This window comes from Heptranchias perlo, chromosome 21 (genome assembly GCF_035084215.1).
Source record: "Heptranchias perlo isolate sHepPer1 chromosome 21, sHepPer1.hap1, whole genome shotgun sequence".
Classification (NCBI taxonomy): domain Eukaryota; kingdom Metazoa; phylum Chordata; class Chondrichthyes; order Hexanchiformes; family Hexanchidae; genus Heptranchias; species Heptranchias perlo.
In genome coordinates, this window is record NC_090345.1 from 1,769,329 (window position 1) to 1,787,905 (window position 18,577).

Genomic DNA, 18,577 nt, shown 5'->3' on the forward strand with positions numbered 1-18,577 from the left:
TTTCTGTCCTCGCCCATCCTGCCCTCTTACTGCTGCTCGAATGGATTTGCTGCTATTCACTCACTGGCTGAATCTGTGTTGCAGTGGATGATGGGACTGGAGTGATCAGCTGTGTGCAGTGGAAGAAACTGGGACCGACAGAAGGCACAAAACCCGGTACGTTCTTAAAATTCATTCATGGGGTGTGGGCGTCGCTGGCGAGGCCGGCATTTGTTGCCCATCCCTAATTGCCCTTGAGAAGGTGGTGGTGAGCCGCCTTCTTGAACCGCTGCAGTCCGTGTGGTGAAGGTTCTCCCACAGTGCTGTTAGGGAGGGAGTTCCAGGATTTTGACCCAGCGACGATGAAGGAACGGCGATATATTTCCAAGTCGGGATGGTGTGTGACTTGGAGGTGACATCAGCATAGTGCAACCGTGACGGGGAGGGGACACGCCACAGTGTGGAACTATCCTGGCCAGCCTGCTGTTTCCGGGCTCCGGGCCCCGGCCCCGGGTGCGCGCCCTGGGGCTCGATCCCCGTCACTCTCAGCTCCCAGTGAGATCAGCAAACAGCAAACCTCCCTCTAGAGGCAGGAAATGGGCCCTGCTGCATTTCAGTTTCCTGCACAGGTCCCACAGGTCACACATATCGATGCTGGGCTTGTTAAACTATTTATTGTAATGGATAGACCCCGACACCGTTGTTTAAGTCAAACGTAACTAACAGCATAAACAAGTCTCCTGTAGGAGCATATTGCTCGGGACAGTCAGGATGTGGGATTGCTCCCTGGTTGTCCAGGGTGGGACGGAGCTCAGGTGGGTTATTTTGGGATAGTGCAATGTGGGGTGAGAATGTGGGCTCGACTGCGATGCCCTTCGCAGTCTAATAGCATGCTGAAGCTCATGGTCTAGATTGGCATGTGAAGAGTGGCTACTCGGATGAGGTCTCTCAACTTGCCCAGTGACCCTGGAAGTGTGTTCGCAACGAGGAGTCGAGGCCTTCAGGAGTAATGGGGACATAATTGGGGTTGTGAATCTTTGGAATTCTCTACCCCAGAGGGCTGTGGATGCTCAGTCGTTGAGTATATTCAAGACTGAGATCGATAGATTTTTGGACTCGAGGGGAATCAAGGGATATGGGGATCGGGCGGGAAAGTGGAGATGAGATCGAAGATCAGCCATGATCTTATTGAATGGTGGAGCAGGCCCGAGGGGCCGGATGGCCGACTCCTGCTCCTATTTCTGATGTTATAATTGGCAAAACATGTTAAGTGAAAATGAATTTCGATATTTCTACAGTGCCTTTCACAACCTTGGGACAACCCACAGTGCTTCACAGCCAATGAAGTACTTTTGAAAATGCAGCAGCCAATTTGCGCACAGCAAGGTGATAATGACAAGATAATCTGTTTGAGGTGTTGAGTGAGAGACAAATATTGACCAGGGCACTGAGAACTCCCCTGCTCCTCTTCAAAAATGCTTTGGGATCTTTTACGTCCACCTGAGAGGGCAGACGGGACCTCATTTTAATGTCTCTTCCAAAAGACACAGACCTTCTGTGAGAGTGCTGTACACTGAGCCACGGCTGGCACTGACTAATGACCGGCACTGAAACCCCACCAGTCCCACGGCTAGTGACTGTGTATAAAACTTCTGAGTTCTGTCTTTTCTTCCCTCGTCATCTCACCTTGGGTCTTTTCTTCAGTGGTATTGGGGGTTGGGACTGGACTGGAAGGGGGAGGGGTCGGTGGGACTGGAGTGGAAGGGGGGAGGGGTCGGTGGGACTGGAGTGGGAGGGAGGGGTCGGTGGGACTGGAGTGGGAGGGAGGGGTCGGTTGGACTAGTTTGCAGCTTTTGTAGACTACAGACTTTTTAACTGTGCACAGAATCAACCTCCAGACACTTTCACTCGAGTCAATCTTTCACTTCAAATTCTCCTCTGAATTTTGCTTTCCTCCTGCAGCAGCCTCGCCTCCTGTCTGCCAGAACCTCCTGGAACAGCTGAGCAGGATCCTGAGGCTGGAGCGACAGAATTCCCAATTGGAACTTGGTGATGTTGTCCAGGTCAGAGGCCGGGTCAGAGTTTATCGGGATCAAAGGGAAATCAACTCCACCAGCATTTGTGAGTGAGTCCATGCGTGCGGCGGTCTGCGTGTGCGGCAGTCTGCGTGTGCGGCAGTCTGCGTGTGCGGCAGTCTGCGTGTGTGTGCGTGTTTTTTGTTTTTTGCTCTATGGGCGTCGCAGGCAAGGACGTATTTATTGGCCTTCCCAGTTGGGCAGGACAGGGTTCAGTGGGGTACATGCTGGGATGTGGGTGGGGGCCGGGATCGGGGGGTGCCGGGATGGGAGGGGGGCCGGGATCTGGGGTGGGTGGGGGTGGCCGGGATCGGGGGGTGGCCGGGATCGGAGGCGGGGGGGCCGGAATTGTTGGGGGGGGGTGTGTTTCCTGCCTTGTTTAATGTCCTTTATTTAACTGTAGGTAAGGTGACCGATCATGTTTTCGCTGCACAGATCCACCGGATGCTGGAGCTCCCCCATCTTTACCGAACCTTTTATGATAAACCATGTCAAATACGAAAGAATTCGACTGAACCAAAGTAAGAACAGTCACTGAGGGAGGGGGGAGGGGAGATAAGCACGCGAGGAGCAGGTGCAAACGGGGGAGAATGTGTGATGGGGAGGGGTTGCAGGGAGGGGTCTGTGTGTGAATCTCACTACGTTACTGTTTGCTGTACCCTGGACTGCTATTTGATTCTAACCCCTCTGTCTGCCTCCAATTATCTTTCTTTGCCTCTGTCTCTCTCCCAACCGCCGCTCCCCCCCACCTTAGTGAAGAGGGACTCCACACCCTGTCACTACAGAGGAAGATCAAACAGTTTCTGATTCAGAACGGAGTGAAGAACTTCTACCAGCGGGAGCTGGGAACGGTCGACTCGCTGGTCTCCACTGCTCAGCAGGGCCTGCGTGTACAAGACCGGCCCCAAACCAAGGAGGTGGGTGACAGCCGGTCTGGGGGAGGGGGGTTGCAAACCGGGGTCGGGGAGTTTGCAGGGGGTGCGAGCCGGGGTCGGGGAGTTTGCAGGGGGTGCGAGCCGGGGTCGGGGAGTTTGCAGGGGGTGCGAGCCGGGGTCGGGGAGTTTGCAGGGGGTGCGAGCCGGGGTCGTGGAGTTTGCAGGGGGTGCGAGCCGGGGTCGTGGAGTTTGCAGGGGGTGCGAGCCGGGGTCGGGGAGTTTGCAGGGGGTGCGAGCCGGGGTCGGGGAGTTTGCAGGGGGTGCGAGCCGGGGTCGGGGAGTTAGCAGGGGGTGCGAGCCGGGGTCGTGGAGTTTGCAGGGGGTGCGAGCCGGGGTCGTGGAGTTTGCAGGGGGTGCGAGCCGGGGTCGTGGAGTTTGCAGGGGGTGCGAGCCGGGGTCGTGGAGTTTGCAGGGGGTGCGAGCCGGGGTCGTGGAGTTTGCAGGGGGTGCGAGCCGGGGTCGGGGAGTTTGCAGGGGGTGCGAGCCGGGGTCGGGGAGTTTGCAGGGGGGTGCGAGCCGGGGTCGGGGAGTTTGCAGGGGGTGCGAGCCGGGGTCGGGGAGTTTGCAGGGGGTGCGAGCCGGGGTCGGGGAGTTTGCAGGGGGTGCGAGCCGGGGTCGGGGAGTTAGCAGGGGGTGCGAGCCGGGGTCGGGGAGTTTGCAGGGGGTGCGAGCCGGGGTCGGGGAGTTTGCAGGGGGTGCGAGCCGGGGTCGGGGAGTTTGCAGGGGGTGCGAGCCGGGGTCGGGGAGTTTGCAGGGGGTGCGAGCCGGGGTCGGGGAGTTTGCAGGGGGTGCGAGCCGGGGTCGGGGAGTTTGCAGGGGGTGCGAGCCGGGGTCGTGGAGTTTGCAGGGGGTGCGAGCCGGGGTCGGGGAGTTTGCAGGGGGTGCGAGCCGGGGTCGGGGAGTTTGCAGGGGGTGCGAGCCGGGGTCGTGGAGTTTGCAGGGGGTGCGAGCCGGGGTCGGGGAGTTTGCAGGGGGTGCGAGCCGGGGTCGGGGAGTTTGCAGGGGGTGCGAGCCGGGGTCGGGGAGTTTGCAGGGGGTGCGAGCCGGGGTCGGGGAGTTTGCAGGGGGTGCGAGCCGGGGTCGGGGAGTTTGCAGGGGGTGCGAGCCGGGGTCGGGGAGTTTGCAGGGGGTGCGAGCCGGGGTCGGGGAGTTTGCAGGGGGTGCGAGCCGGGGTCGGGGAGTTTGCAGGGGGTGCGAGCCGGGGTCGGGGAGTTTGCAGGGGGTGCGAGCCGGGGTCGGGGAGTTAGCAGGGGGTGCGAGCCGGGGTCGGGGAGTTAGCAGGGGGTGCGAGCCGGGGTCGGGGAGTTAGCAGGGGGTGCGAGCCGGGGTCGGGGAGTTTGCAGGGGGTGCGAGCCGGGGTCGGGGAGTTAGCAGGGGGTGCGAGCCGGGGGTCGGGGAGTTTGCAGGGGGTGCGAGCCGGCGTCGGGGCAAAGGGCGAGTGGCGCTGTAATCACACTCTCTGGTATATTTTTCAGGAGCCCCCAAGCTCGGCCAGTGTTTTGAAGCAGATCCGTGGGGTTTTTCAGGATGCCATCCGTTCTCTGCAGGAAGAGGGAGTCGTTTTCCAGAAAGTGTCAGGACCCAACGAACTGTACCTGGTGAGCGTCTTAACAGATCGGTACTGGGCACGGATTCTGATCTCTCTTTTCCACCTCCCCCCACCCCCGGCTCGCTCTTTGTTGATGGCTTTTTGGAAACCACTGTTCACAATGTTGTCCAAACCACTGCCCGAGTAACGTCCTCAAAGAATGTTTGATGATCCAGGAGCAGTGTTGAGATTTCCTAGTGACCCCTGACCTGTCAACTTGCTTATAACTGAGGTCAAACTAATGGAATTTGCCCCTTCTGGTTCACTGCCCTTTTGAAGTATTGCTGCCTCGTGGGCCTAACCTGCTGCACCTTGTGCAACGTTTGGTTTATTGCTTCCCTGTCCCGATCTCAGGACAGGGCTGTGGAACGGGGGGGGAGGGGGTTAGTTACGCAGGCTGATGTAGTGATGGTAACTGTCTGTTCTCAAATGTCCTACAGGTGACTGATGAGGAGAAGGAATTACACAGCGTGACACTGGGAATCATTCGCGATGATTCCATAAGACCAAAACGTGAGTGATTTCCTCTCTTCCCACTCTTGTTCTCTTTGGTAGGGATCAGGGAAACGGATACCCACCTTGGGTGGGCTGCGACGGATACCGGCGGCGGGTGGGCTGCGACGGGTGGGCTGCGACAGATACCGGCGGCGGGTGGGCTGCGACAGATACCGGCGGCGGGTGGGCTGCGACAGATACCGGCGGCGGGTGGGCTGCGACGGACACCTGCGGCGGGTCGGCTGCGACAGATACCGGCGGCGGGTGGGCTGCGACAGATACCGGCGGCGGGTGGGCTGCGACAGATACCGGCGGCGGGTGGGCTGCGACAGATACCGGCGGCGGGTGGGCTGCGACAGATACCGGCGGCGGGTGGGCTGCGACAGATACCGGCGGCGGGTGGGCTGCGACGGACACCTGCGGCGGGTCGGCTGCGACAGATAATAACGGCAACTTGCATTTCGGTCTTGCCTTTAACATACAAAAGTGTCTCAAGGCGCTTCACAGGCGGAATCAGATAAAGGCAGTGACTGCTTGCCTCCCCCACCCCCACCTCGCTGTGTGAGGTTGTGTCGCTGCACTCCGGGACATTCCAAACGCTCGCAGTGATTCCACTCTTGCTGCTCGAGCCCTGAGGGATCTCCGTGAACCCCTCGGGTTTTTACAACAATCCGACAGCTTCATGGCCACTTTTTCTGGTGCATTTGAACTCATGACCTCTGGGTTGCTGGTCCAATACCATAATCGCTAGGCTACCGTAGCCATGGTTTCAGTGATGTCTCTCATCAGCTGGTTTCATTCACAATACTTTTCATTCAGTTTGTGAGCAGCTATACGAGGCCTTCAATTACACCAGGACCGAGAATATTAACCAGGTAAATTATTAATTGGTCCTGTTTACACATCACACACAGGCTCCCACTAAATGTGGCGGAGATGACCTCTCCAAGAAGTGTGACAATCGGACAGTGCAGGGACCGGATTATAGTGACAGACGGCAGCAGCTGGGAGAGAGGAATGGTCAGTGTCAACTCAAAGGGTACAGGGAGAGGCTCAGCACATCTCTTTGTAGGAGATCTACCGTCATCAGGGAGAGAAAGCAGAAAGCCTAGAGGAGTGTACAAAGTACAGGGATGACGTAAAAAAGGAAATAAGGAAAGCAAAGAGAGGGCAAGAAAAAATATTAGCTAGTAAGATTAAAGAAAACCCAAAGATGTTTTATCAGTACATTAAGAACAAGAAGATAGCTAAGGAAAAGGAGGGACCTATTAGGGATGATGAGGGTAATTTGTGTGTAGAAGCAGAGGATGTGGGTAGGGTTTTAAATTAATATTTTGTCTCCGTATTCACAAAGGAAAGGGATGATCCGGACGTAGTAGTTAAAGAGGAGAGGTGTGAAATATTGGATAAGGTAAACATAACGAGAGAGGAAGTACTAGAAGGACTGGAATCCTTGAAAGTTGATAAGTCACCAGGGCCGGATGGATTGTTTCCTAGGCTATTGAAGGAAGCCAGGGAGGAAATAGCGGATACTCTGAGGATAATTTTCCAATCCTCACTAGATACAGGGGAGGTACCGGAGGCCTGGAAGACTGCAAACGTAGTACCATTGTTTAACAAGGGTACGAGGGAAAGGCCGAACAATTATAGGCCGGTCAGTCTTACCTCGGTGGTGGGCAAACTATTAGTTTATCCTCACTCTCAGTATTGATTCTATCACTTGGAAAGGCAAGGTTTAATCAGGGATAGTCAGCATGGATTTGTTCAGGGAAGGTCATGCCTTACAAATCTGATTGAATTCTTTGAGGAAGTGACAAGGAGGATTGATGAGGGCAGTGCAGTGGATGTTGTCTACATGGATTTCAGTAAGGCATTTGACAAGGTCCCACATGGCAGACTGGTCAGAAAGGTAAAAGCCCATGGGATGCAGGGAACTGTGGTGAATTGGATCCAAAATTGGCTCAGTAACAGGAAACAAAGGGTAAAAGTCGATGGATGTCTTTGCGAATGGAAATCCGTTTCCAGTGGTGTGCCACGGGGCTCAGTGTTGGGTCCCTTGCTGTTTGTGGTATATATTAATGATTTGGACTTGAATTTAGGGGCATGATTGGCAAATTTGCAGACAACACAAAAACTGGCCGTGTAGTTGATAGTGAAGAGGATAGCTGTAGACTCCAAGAAGATATCAATGGGTTGGTGGAGTGGGCGGAAAAGTGGCAAATGGAATTCAACCCGGAGAAGTGTGAGGTAATGCACTTAGGGAGGGCAAACAGTAAAAGGGAACACGCAGTAAACGGGAATATATTGAGAGGGGTAGAGGAAGTGAGAGACCTTGGAGTGCATGTGCACAGGTCCCTGAAGGTGGCAGTACAGGTAGATAAGGTTGTGAAGAAGGCATACGGAATGCTCTCCGTTATTAGCCGAGGTATAAAATACAAAAGCAGGGATGTAATGATGGAACTGTACAAAACGCTGGTAAGGCCACAGCTGGTGTATTGTGCGCAGTTCTGGTCACCACATTACAGGAAGGACGTAATTGCTCTGGAGAGAGTGCAAAGAAGATTTACAAGAATGTTGCCAGGGCTTGAAAATTGCAGCTACGAGGAGAGATTGGATAGGCTGGGGTTGTTTTCCTTGGAGCAGAGGAGGCTGAGGGGAGACGTGATTGAGGTGTACAAAATTATGAGGGGCCCAGATAGAGTAGACAGGAAGTACCTGTTTCCCCTAGCGGAGAGTTCAAGAACTAGAGGACATAGATTTAAGCTGATTGGCGGAAGGATTAGAGGGGACATGAGGAAAAACTTTTTTACCCAGAGGGTGGTGGGTGTATGGAATTCGCTGCCTGAATTGGTGGTAGAGGCAGGGACCCTCAACTCTTTTAAAAAGTTCCTGGACCTGCACCTAAAGTGCTGTAAGCTGCAGGGCTACGGACCGGGTGCTGGAAGTTGGGATTAGAATGGGCATTTGGTTGTTCTTCGAGCCGGCATGGACACGATGGGCCGAATGGCCCCCTTCTGTGCTGTATCTTTTCTATGGTTCTAGAGGGTGAAACTGAGGGACGGGGGGGCCAGGGGCGGTGAGGGACGGGTGGGGGGAGTGAGAGACAGCGGCGGTGAGAGGCGGGGGGGGGACGGGGGCGGAAAAAAGGGCAAGACAGATGGAGAGGAGAGAGTGATGGGGTAAGATAAAGAGAAAGACAGGATAACGATAGAAAGACTGAGTTAGACAGACATGAAAAGGGTGTGACGAGAGAAAGACAAACAAGATGATGTGGGGGATGAGTCAGTTGGAGATTTCAGAGTGCTGAACCAGTCTTGGCAACTGCTCTGCATCACCATCACACTCTTAAATCTATCTCAAACCCTCGGCAGGCCCGGCATTGAATTCCCATTCTGTTTGCTGTAGATGTTGATAAAGGCTGTCCTTTGCGTCATATCCTGAGCTGTGTGCAGCATGGTTACAGTGCGGGGGTTACAGAGGCCACGATGCAGCGGGTTCTGGACAGGCTGGAGTGTGACAGCAACATTATCAGCACGATGGACCGACACTACACGGCCTCCTGACCAGGACACGCCTGGGTTCATCCCGAACTCTGGAACCATGTACAACCTTGACACTGGAGTCTGATGGACTGAGCGAGGGGGCAGGCCCCGCGACCCCTGCATCTGCATAAACCAGGTGTGTCGCTGTTTAACCTGATGTCAGAAATCACAGCAAACGAGCACAGATCATTGTGTTAAAAGACCATCCGTGGGAGAGTGCATCCTTTTATATCCGGGGGCCACACCAGAATGTATCGTGAAGTCTCGGGGGTCACATTTAAAATTTTAATCAGTGTTTCCATTAATTCCCAGATAACAGACCTTGGTGTTTTGACTTAAAATTTATCCACCACTATGAAATAAATAAATAAAGATCTTGCATTTCTATGTATACAGGATATTCTGCATTGCCTCAATGCCACTGAATTATGTTTGAGGAGCAGTCACTGTTATGTCAGTGAACACAGCTGCCATTTTTGTGCAACCAGCAATGAGATGAATGAGCAGATAAGCTGCTGTCAGGTGGTGATGGGTAAGGGATAACTGGCCAAGATACAACACCTGCCCTTCCCAAACCTTCAGGGCCCCGATATTCAAACAGGACCAAGCAGTGAGTGAGAATTGTGGACACGGGTTGAGATGGATTTGCTGGGCGGTTTGGATTGTCCATGAGCGGTGATTGGACAGTAGAGAGCCACAGTGCCACCCTGTCCCCTTCAGCTGTTACAGGAACTCGTCACGCCCTCCAATCCCCCCAGGGAGATCAATCAATGGCCCTTCCTGGGCCTGGATCAGGGGCTCAAGCCTCTGGAGTGGGGCCTGATCTCCTGACCACCTGACTCAGGTGAGAGTGATCCCAACTGAGCCACGGCTGGGACTGCCAGAGAAATGTTAATGGCTGAAGGCCGATCACGTGGAGCAGCAGCCTGCCCTGTGTGTGAATAATAGCTCCTGGGATTTAATATTTGAATGCAATGTTTGTGATGCTGTGTGTGGGAGGAGGGAGCTGTGGAGCCCGGGTCAGGGAGGGTGAGTAAGGGGAGTGCTGGGATTTGGGGGGGGGGGGGGGTGAGCGCCGGTTTGGGGGGGCACCAGGGTGGGGGGGGTGAGCCTGGGGAGGGTGGGGGGAGCGAGGGGGTGGGTTAGGTGGAACCCATTGACCTTCTGGGCCCAGTACTTGGGCTCCACTAGTGCAGACACCAGAATCTGCTGGACTCTGGATTGAGAAGCTTGTAAACCGCTGGGAGTGAGAGCTGCCCATGTTTACTGAGTGTTTGTGAAGCGGGAGCTGTACCAGATCGTGCGTCCGGTCACATTCAAACACTTAAAGGCATAAACAGCCGGATCTACTCCCGACATTGATTTACACAGTCGGACCACTGAACGCGTTCATGCTGAAAGTATTTATTGAAATGTTTGATAGACTCACTTGGAGAATGAATAGCACTTCAGGGAAAAGAAACTTGCAGTGGACCAAGGAACCATTGCTGGAGTGGAAACCAGACCTGAAGGGGTTAAAGAGCGAGGGTGTGGGCTGGAATTGGCCTTTCACACGACACGGGCACCCAGTGCCCGAGTGGTGATCGGAAAACTGCCATGGTATACAGGAGGCTGGTGGGATTAGCAGAGCCTGAGTCAGAGGATTCCCCATCGAACCCAGATCCAATCACTCAACCTGTAGGAGCTGTTGTGACTCGGGTTCTCCAGAATGGGCCTGGTCCGGGCTGCGATCCGAGTGAGCGACACCGGTCCGGGCTGCGATCCGAGTGAGCGACACCGGTCCGGGCTGCGATCCGAGTGAGCGACACCGGTCCGGGCTGCGATCCGAGTGAGCGACACCGGTCCGGGCTGCGATCCGAGTGAGCGACACCGGTCCGGGCTGCGATCCGAGTGAGCGACACCGGTCCGGGCTGCGATCCGAGTGAGCGACACCGGTCCGGGCTGCGATCTTGGTGAAAAGGATCCTGCTGTTCTCCCTGCCCATCGGAGTGTTTCTCCTGGGCCCTTCGAGATACGGTCTGGGTTCCAGGTCAGGTTTTTTGGTCCCTGTTTGTCCACCACCCAACCTGTAACCAGCGACTGATTTTAAAACCTTTCACTCTTCACTCCCCCTCGGCTGCACCGGTTTAAAATGAGTAAAACCGAAATTGCACAAGAGAGACAGGGAATGTGATTAAAACTGTTGGGCAATCAGAGGGACCAAACTCTGCAGAGTGTGGCCCCCTCCTCTTCCCCCTCCCATCTGTTTTTGTTTCTGACCCCCCCACGGACCCCAGCAACCAAATTCAGACCTGACCGAAGCCCAACATAGAGCAGAGAGAGCCCGGACTGCAGCCCCTCTGGTGAGGAGCAGCTGGAAGACCAACTCTGCCTCTATTCACTCACAGACCACCCACTGAGGTCAAGGGTGACTGAGGTCAGGGCTCCCCACTGAACCTGAATATACCTGGGCTGAAAGGATGGAACAGTTATCCATTTGTTGAATAAATCTGTCAAGGAGTTTTTCATTTTGTTTAAAAAAATGTTTTTATTCCAGACAAAGAATCTTACCATTTAAATAAGACAGGTTGTAAAATCGTCAGCTGGTTATCGAAATCAAATACTACAACCTGCAGAAAGCCTGACACAAGACATAAATTGGAGTGACTGGACAGGGCAGCAACTGAACATGGGTTCAACATCACAACTATCGCACAAACTAGGGTTGTATTCCCTGGAATTTAGAAGATTAAGGGGTGATTTGATCAAAGTTTTCAAAATATTAAGGGGAACCGATAGGATAGATAGAGAGAAACCATTTCCGCTGGTTGGGGCGTCTAGGACTAGGGGACACAGTCTAAAAATTAGAGCCAGGACATTCAGGAGTGAAGTTAGGAAACACTTCTACACACAAAGGGTGGTAGAAGTTTGGAACTCTCTTCCACAAACGGCAGTTGATGCTAGCTCAGTTGTTAATTTTAAATCTGAGATTGATAGATTTTTGTTAACCAAATGTATTAAGGATAAGGGGCTAAGGTGGGTATATGAAGTTAGGTCACAGATCAGCCATGATCTCATTGAATGGCGGAACAGGCTCGAGGGGCTAAATGGCCTACTCCTGTTCCTATGTTCTACCTGGACACAAGGGAAAGGCCATTCAGTTCATCACACTCCTCCAGCCAGGGCCCATGGCTAGTTATTCAACCATGGGACTCTGCCTCTCCATCTCCTACCTTTAAAAACAATTTCCTTCCTGACAAAACAGTCAGGCTCTGCCATCTGTATCTCTCTCACCGTCGATCCCACTTCTCAATCCTTGCTGTTCACAGCTGTTGGAGAACTGAGATTGCGACCCTTCTGGGTTTTTCAATCGTTCTGCTGGGTGTGAACTTGGTCGACACGATCATAGTGGGTACAGCACAGGCCATTGGTGGGAGAGGGAGGGTGATGGGAACCTCATAAAACGGAGTCTCCCCACAAATCAGTCGCTGACCCTGTTTCCATAGATACAATAGCCATGTATAGTTAGAACCCGAGATTAATGTGTGTATTACAAAAAGCCTAAAAAAATCTGCATGCGTTTATCTTCTGACGTTAAGCTGCTGAATAAGAGGGTGCAGAGTCGCTGCATCACTTAGTGCCCAGAGTTCTTCTCTGTTGGGTCCTCCTGTGAGACGAGTGACCTGAAGATAGAAATAATTAATGAAAAATAGCACACATTTCCTGGTCAGGAGAGGAGGGGTCAGGACCAGGCCAGGGGTGTGGAGAGGAGGGGTCAGGACCAGGCCAGGGGTGAGGAGAGGAGGGGTCAGGACCAGGCCAGGGTTGAAGAGAGTGGGGGTCAGGAGAAGAGAGGTCAGGACCAGGCCGGGGCCGGGGGTCAGGAGAGGAGGGACATTTATATATTTTAAAAAATCTCTACAAGCCGGCCAATTCCAAATTAGTTCAAACTAAAATATCCAGGTTCCCTTGGTAACCCCGCTGTCTACCTGTAGCTTTACGCCTCCTTTCTTTCTGATCAGGCTGCCCTCAGGGTTGGAGTCTGAGAACCACATGGAGTAAGATTCCCAGAGTTTGACTGCTACAAACATTCACCATAAATCAACAAAACTCAGATCTCTGTTGGCCAGGTTTGGATTGTCAGAGGCCTCACCTTTTAATGTATTATTTTGATTTTTTTTGTCATTGATATATTCTAACAATGTTTATTGCAGCTGGGGGGAAATAATCACTTCTAGTCAATTGCTAGTCCAGGTGAACAATGATGGCCTTCCTGAGTGTAATTTGGTTGCAACAGATGGTAAACAAATAATCAGCTCCCACATAACATGTTATTGTGGTTGTTGTGTGTTAATGAACAAGGGTGGAGCTCCTTTGCTGGCGTGAGAAGGGGGAATGGATTGCACGGTGTTCCCTGCTCACAGTACATCAGGAACTATTCTGTTCTGCACAACATTTGATCATCTCCATCTTTATTTATTATAATCTTCAGTCCTGTTCCTAACCAGATATTCATATAGATCTACTCAGGGCAACTAGGGATGGGCAAAAAATTGCCGGCCTTGCCAGCGACGCCCACATCCCGAGAATGAATGAAACAATATAAACATCACCAGTGGAGAACCATGTGGTGAGATGATACGCCGATTGGAGTCAAATCTTGCACTAGACGGACAGCAGTGGAAGAAATGCACTGCTACTGGGTATCGAAGACTAACTGGCGATGGAGGCCACCATAAGCTTGTGGTGGGACTGTGCCTGTGAGTTATGGACCATTGACACTTTACAGAGCAGGGGTTAGTGGGGGAACTGACACTACCAGCTGTGACAGTGAGGCAGAGTGGGGCATGTCCCAGGCCGTGTGCTCTCACCTTTCATCAACTCTAACTCAGCATTGCTCCTGTAGGTCCCCTCCTGCCAAACTCTGCCCGACGACTGCGATGATCCAGAGGCAGCTGATCGCTTGGAGGAGCTCAAAATCTCAGATACACGACGAGCTCCGGCTCCGGCTCCATCTGATCGGGTGGAGGAGGTGCGGTGAGATCGACCGCCACTGACTGCAATTAAAGGGGAGACATTTACAGAGAGCGATCGGCAACACATCGAGTGACTCCGTAAATATCTTGCTGTAAAATTGGGGACTCGGGCAGAGCCTGTACAGCCCATTAGTGCAGGGAATAGGAAGCTGGAATCACGGAACACGCATACTACACTCTGGAACACAGTATGTTACAATCCATAATAGGATCAGGCAAGTAAGTGCAGTTTATATAAGATATTGGTACAACAACTTGCATTTATATAGTACCTTTAACAGAGTTAAAATTCCCTCCCTAAACCTCTTCTCCTTTAAGACGCTCCTTAAAACCTACCTCTTTGACCAAGCTTTTGGTCACCTGTCCTTACCTAATATCTCCTTATGTGGCTCGGTGTCAAATTTAGTTTGATAATCGCTCCTGTGAAGCGCCTTGGGATGTTGTACTACATTAAAGGCGCTATATAAATGCAAGTTGTTGTTGTAAAACATCCCGAGGTGCTTCACAGGAGCATAATCAGACAAAAACTGACACCGAGCCACGTAAGGAGATATTAGGACAGGTGACCACAAGCTTGGTCAAAGAGGTAGGTTTAAAGGAGAGTCTTAAAGGTGAAGAGGCTTAGAAAGGGAATTACAGAGCTTTGGACCTAGGCAGCTGAAGGCACGGTGGAGCGATTAAAATCAGGGATGTGCAAGAGGACAGAATTGGAGGAGCGCAGAGATCTCGGAGGGTTGTAGGGCTGGAGGAGGTTACAAAGATAGGGAGGGAGTGAGGCCATGGAGGGATTTGAAAACAACGATGAGAATTTTAAAATTGAGGCGTTCCCGGACCGGGAGCTAAGGTAGGTCAGTGAGCAATGGGGTGATGGGTGAACGGGACTTGGTGCGAGTTAGGATATGGGCAGCAGAGTTTTGGATGAGCTCAAGTTTATGGAGGGTGGAAGATGGGAGGTCGGCCAGGAGAGCATTGGAATAGTCAAGTCTGGAGGTGACAAAGGGCATGGATGAGGGTTTCAGCAGCTTCTGACCACATAGAATGAGCTGAGGCAGGGGCGGAGACAGGCGATGTTACTGAGGTGGAAGTAGGCGGTCTTGGTGATAGAGCGGATGTGGTCGGAAGTTCATTTCGGGGTCAAATGGGACACCAAGTTTGTGAACGGTCTGGCAAAGTTATGCTTCAATTGTTGGGAGACTAGATAAAAGAATCATAGAAAATAGGAGCAAGAGTAGGCCATTCGGCCCTTCGGGCCTGCTCCGCCATTCAAAATGATCATGGCTGATCGTCTAACTCAGTACCCTGTTCCCGCTTTTTCCCCATATCCCTTGATCCCTTTAGCATTAAGAAATATATCTATCTCCTTCTTGAATATATTTAATGACGTGGCCTCCACTGCCTTCTGTGGTAGAGAATTTCACAGGTTCACCACCCTCTGAGTGAAGAAATTTCTCCTCATCTCGGTTCTAAATGGCATACCCCGTATCCTGAGACTGTGACCCCTGGTTCTGGACTCCCCAGCCATCGGGAACATCCTCCCTCATCTAGTCTGTCTAGTCCTGTGATAATTTTATATGTTTCGATGAGATCACCTCTCATTCTTCTAAACTCGAGTGAACATAGGCCGAGTCGACCCAATCTCTCCTCATACGTCAGTCCTGCCATCCCAGGAATCAGTCTGCTAAACCTTCGTTGCACTCCCTCCATGGCAAGGACATCCTTCCTCAGATAAGGAGACCAAAACTACACACAATACTCCAGAAGTGATCTCACCAAGGCCCTGTACAACTGCAGTAAGACATCCCTGTTCCTGTATTCAAATCCTCTTGCAATGAAGGCCAACATACCATTCACCTTCCTAACTGCTTGCTGCACCTGATTGCTCGCTTTCAGCGACTGGTGTACAAGGACACCCAGGTCTCGTTGCACTTCCCCTTTTCCCAATCTATCACCATTCAGATAATAATCTTGTCTTTCTGTTTTTACAAACAAAGTGGATAACCTCACATTTATCCACGTTATACTGCATCTGCCATATTCTTGCCCACTCACCCAACTTGTCTAAATCACATTGGAGCCTCTTTGCATCCTCCTCACAGCTCACATTCCACCCCAGCTTTGTGTCGTCTGCAAACTTGGAAATGTTACATTCAGTTCCCTCATCCAAATCATTGATATATATTGTGAATGGCTGGGGCCCAAGTACTGATCCCTGCAGTACCCCACTAGTCACTGCCTGCCACCGGAAAAAGACCCGTTTATTCCTACTCTGTTTCCTGTCTGTCAACCAATTCTCAATCCATGCCAGTATATTCCCACCAAAGTATGCGTTTAATTGTTCTGCCATTTCTTTGCTCCCCATTATAATTTCTCCCATTTCTGACTGTAAGGGACCTACATTTGTCTTCACTAATCTTTTTCTCTTGACATATTTATAGAAGCTTTTACAGTCCACTTTTATGTTCCCTGCTAGTTTACTCTCATACTCTATTTTTCCCCTCTTAATCAATCTCTTTGTCCTCCTTTGCTGAATTCTGAACTGCTCCCAATCCTCAGGCTTGCCGCTTTTTCTGGCAATTTTATATGTCTCCTCTTTGGATCTAATATTATCCCTAATTTCTTTTGTAAGCCACGGTTGAGCCACCTTTCCTGTTTTATTTTTGCGCCAGACAGGAATGAATAATTGTTGTAATTCCTGCACACGTTCTTTAAATATTAGCCATTGCCTATCCAATCTATCTTGGCCAACTCGTACCTCATACTTTCGTAATTTCCTTTATTTGGATTCAGGACCCTAGTTTCGGATTCAACTACTTCACTCTCCATCTTAATGAGGAATTCTATCATGTTATGGTCGCTCTTCCCTAAGGGACCCTGCACAACAAGATTGTTAATTAATCCTTTCTCATTGCACAATACCCAGTCTAGGATCGCCTGTTCTCCAGTTGGTTCCTCAACGTATTGGTCTAGAAAATCATCACGTACACACTCCAGGAATTCCTCCCCCACAGTATTATTGCTAATTTGGTTTGACCAATCTATATGTAGATTAATGTCACCCATGATTATAGTTGTACCCTTCTTGCATGCGTCTCTAATTTCCTGTTTAATGCCCTCCACTACATCTCCACTACTGTTTGGGGGCCTATAGACAACCCCCACCAACGTTTTCTGCCCCTTGGTGTTTCTTAGCTCCACCCATACAGATTCCACACCGTGATTTTCCAAGCCAATATCCTTCCTCACTATTGCATTGATTTCCTCCTTTACTAACAAAGCTATCCCACCTCCTTTCCCTTTTTGCCTGTCCTTCCTAAATATTGAATACCCCTGGATGTTCAGTTCCCATCCTTGGTCACCCTGCAGCTATGTCTCCGTAATTGCAACTATATCATACCCGTTAATATCTATCTGCGCTGTTAATTCATCTACCTTATTGCGAATGCAATTAAGACAAAGCCTTTAGACTTGTCTTTTTAAGATTGCTAGTCATCTTAGTTTTATTTTGCACTATGGCCCTATTTGTTTTTCGCCCTTGTTTTCTCTGCCTTCCACTATTGCTTCTTCCCTTTCTGTCTTTTGTTTCTATCCTTGTTTCCCCCTCCTCTGTCTCCCTGCTCAGGTTCCCATCCCCCTGCCATTCTAGTTTAAACCTTCCCCAACAGCACTAGCAAACACCCCCGCGAGGACATTGGTCCCAGTCTTGCTCGGGTGTAACCCGTCCCGCTCGTACAGGTCCCACCTTCCCCAGAACCGGTCCCATTATCCCAGGAATCTAAATCCCTCCCTCCTACACCATCCCTGCAGCCATGCATTCATCTGGTCTATTCTCCTGTTCCTATACTCACTAGCACGTGGCACTGGTAGTAATCCTGAGATCACTACCTTTGAAGTCCTGCTTTTTAATTTATCTCCTAACTCCTTAAATTCACCTTGCAGGACCTCATCCCTTTTTTTAACCTATGCCGTTGGTACCGATATGGACCACGACTACTGGCTGTTCGCCCTCCCCCTCCAGAATGTCCTGCAGCCGCTCCGTGACATCCTTGACCCTAGCACCAGGGAGGCAACATACCATCCTGGAGTCACGTTTGCGGCCGTAGAAACGCCTATCTGTTCCCCTTACAGTTGAATCCCCTATCACTATAGCCCTGCCACTCTTCTTCCTCCCCTCCTGTGCAGCAGAGCCACCCGTGGTGCCCCGAACTTGGCTCTTGCTGCTTTCCCCTGATAAGCCATCTCCCCCAACAGTATCCAAAGATAGAGAGAAAGGGACAGACAGATAGGGAGAGATGGTGAAATAGAGAGCAAGATAGAGAGGGGATAATTTTCACCTTCACCAGCTGGATGGTCCGGCAGGGAAGGGTGAGGGGGATCGTGTGCCCATTGGAGAACCCGTCTCATCTTCATTATATTGGAATCAATGGGTTGAAAAATTGAGAGAGACATGGAGTGACAGATTGCAGTTGTGTTATGAACCAACTGAGAATGGAGTTAATCTGATCAAACATTAACAAGCAGTGAATCTTAATCCTTAAAGACTCACCTCCTCCTCCTGTATGTCCCGTGTCACCTCCTGATGCTGCTTGCCCTGCACCGTAACCTGGGGAGAAAATGGACTTTGAAAAGAAAGAACGTGCATTCCTTAGCACCTTTCACAACCTCAGGACGTTCCCAAAGCGCTTTACAGCCAATGAAGTACTTTTGAAGTGTAGTCGCTGTTGTAATGTAGGAAATGCGGCAGCCAATTTGCGCACAGCAAGATCCCACAAACAGCAATGTGATAATGACCAGATAATCTGTTTTAGTGATGTCGGTTGAGGGATAAATGTTGGTCAGGACACCGGGGAGAACTCCCCTGCTCTTCTTCAAATCGTGCCATGGGATCTTTTACATCCACCTGAGAGGGCAGATGGGGCCTCGGTTTAACACCTCATCCAAAAGACAGCAC

At 51.4% G+C, this 18,577-nt stretch overlaps 2 protein-coding genes across 7 annotated transcripts in view; one reads left to right on the forward strand and one right to left on the reverse strand.

Moving 5' to 3' along the window:
- The window catches only part of stn1 (STN1 subunit of CST complex), a 15,237-nt gene extending 6,232 nt beyond the window's left edge, over nt 1-9,005 (forward strand). For 2 of the 4 annotated variants that reach the window (XM_068001957.1, XM_068001958.1), the window contains exons 3-9: nt 85-156; nt 1,942-2,100; nt 2,458-2,575; nt 2,809-2,971; nt 4,465-4,587; nt 5,018-5,090; nt 8,478-9,005. In XM_068001957.1, the coding sequence (XP_067858058.1) occupies nt 85-156; nt 1,942-2,100; nt 2,458-2,575; nt 2,809-2,971; nt 4,465-4,587; nt 5,018-5,090; nt 8,478-8,635 (866 nt within the window). In that variant the 3' untranslated portion in view covers nt 8,636-9,005. Of the gene's footprint in view, nt 1-84; nt 157-1,941; nt 2,105-2,457; nt 2,576-2,808; nt 2,972-4,464; nt 4,588-5,017; nt 5,091-5,986; nt 6,093-8,477 lie in introns of all 4 variants that reach the window. The other 2 variants (XR_010966636.1, XM_068001959.1) reach the window with 2 other exon arrangements.
- Nucleotides 9,006-10,863: 1,858 nt separating this feature from the next.
- LOC137339904 (collagen alpha-1(XVII) chain-like) overlaps nt 10,864-18,577 on the reverse strand; it is a 148,823-nt gene continuing 141,109 nt past the window's right edge. For all 3 annotated transcript variants that reach the window (XM_068001961.1, XM_068001963.1, XM_068001960.1), the window contains 3 exons: nt 18,173-18,229; nt 13,465-13,650; nt 10,864-12,276 (listed from right to left, as the gene is read on the reverse strand). In XM_068001961.1, coding sequence (XP_067858062.1) covers nt 12,224-12,276; nt 13,465-13,650; nt 18,173-18,229 — 296 coding nt within the window. In that variant the 3' untranslated portion in view covers nt 10,864-12,223. The remainder of the gene's footprint in view (nt 12,277-13,464; nt 13,651-18,172; nt 18,230-18,577) is intronic.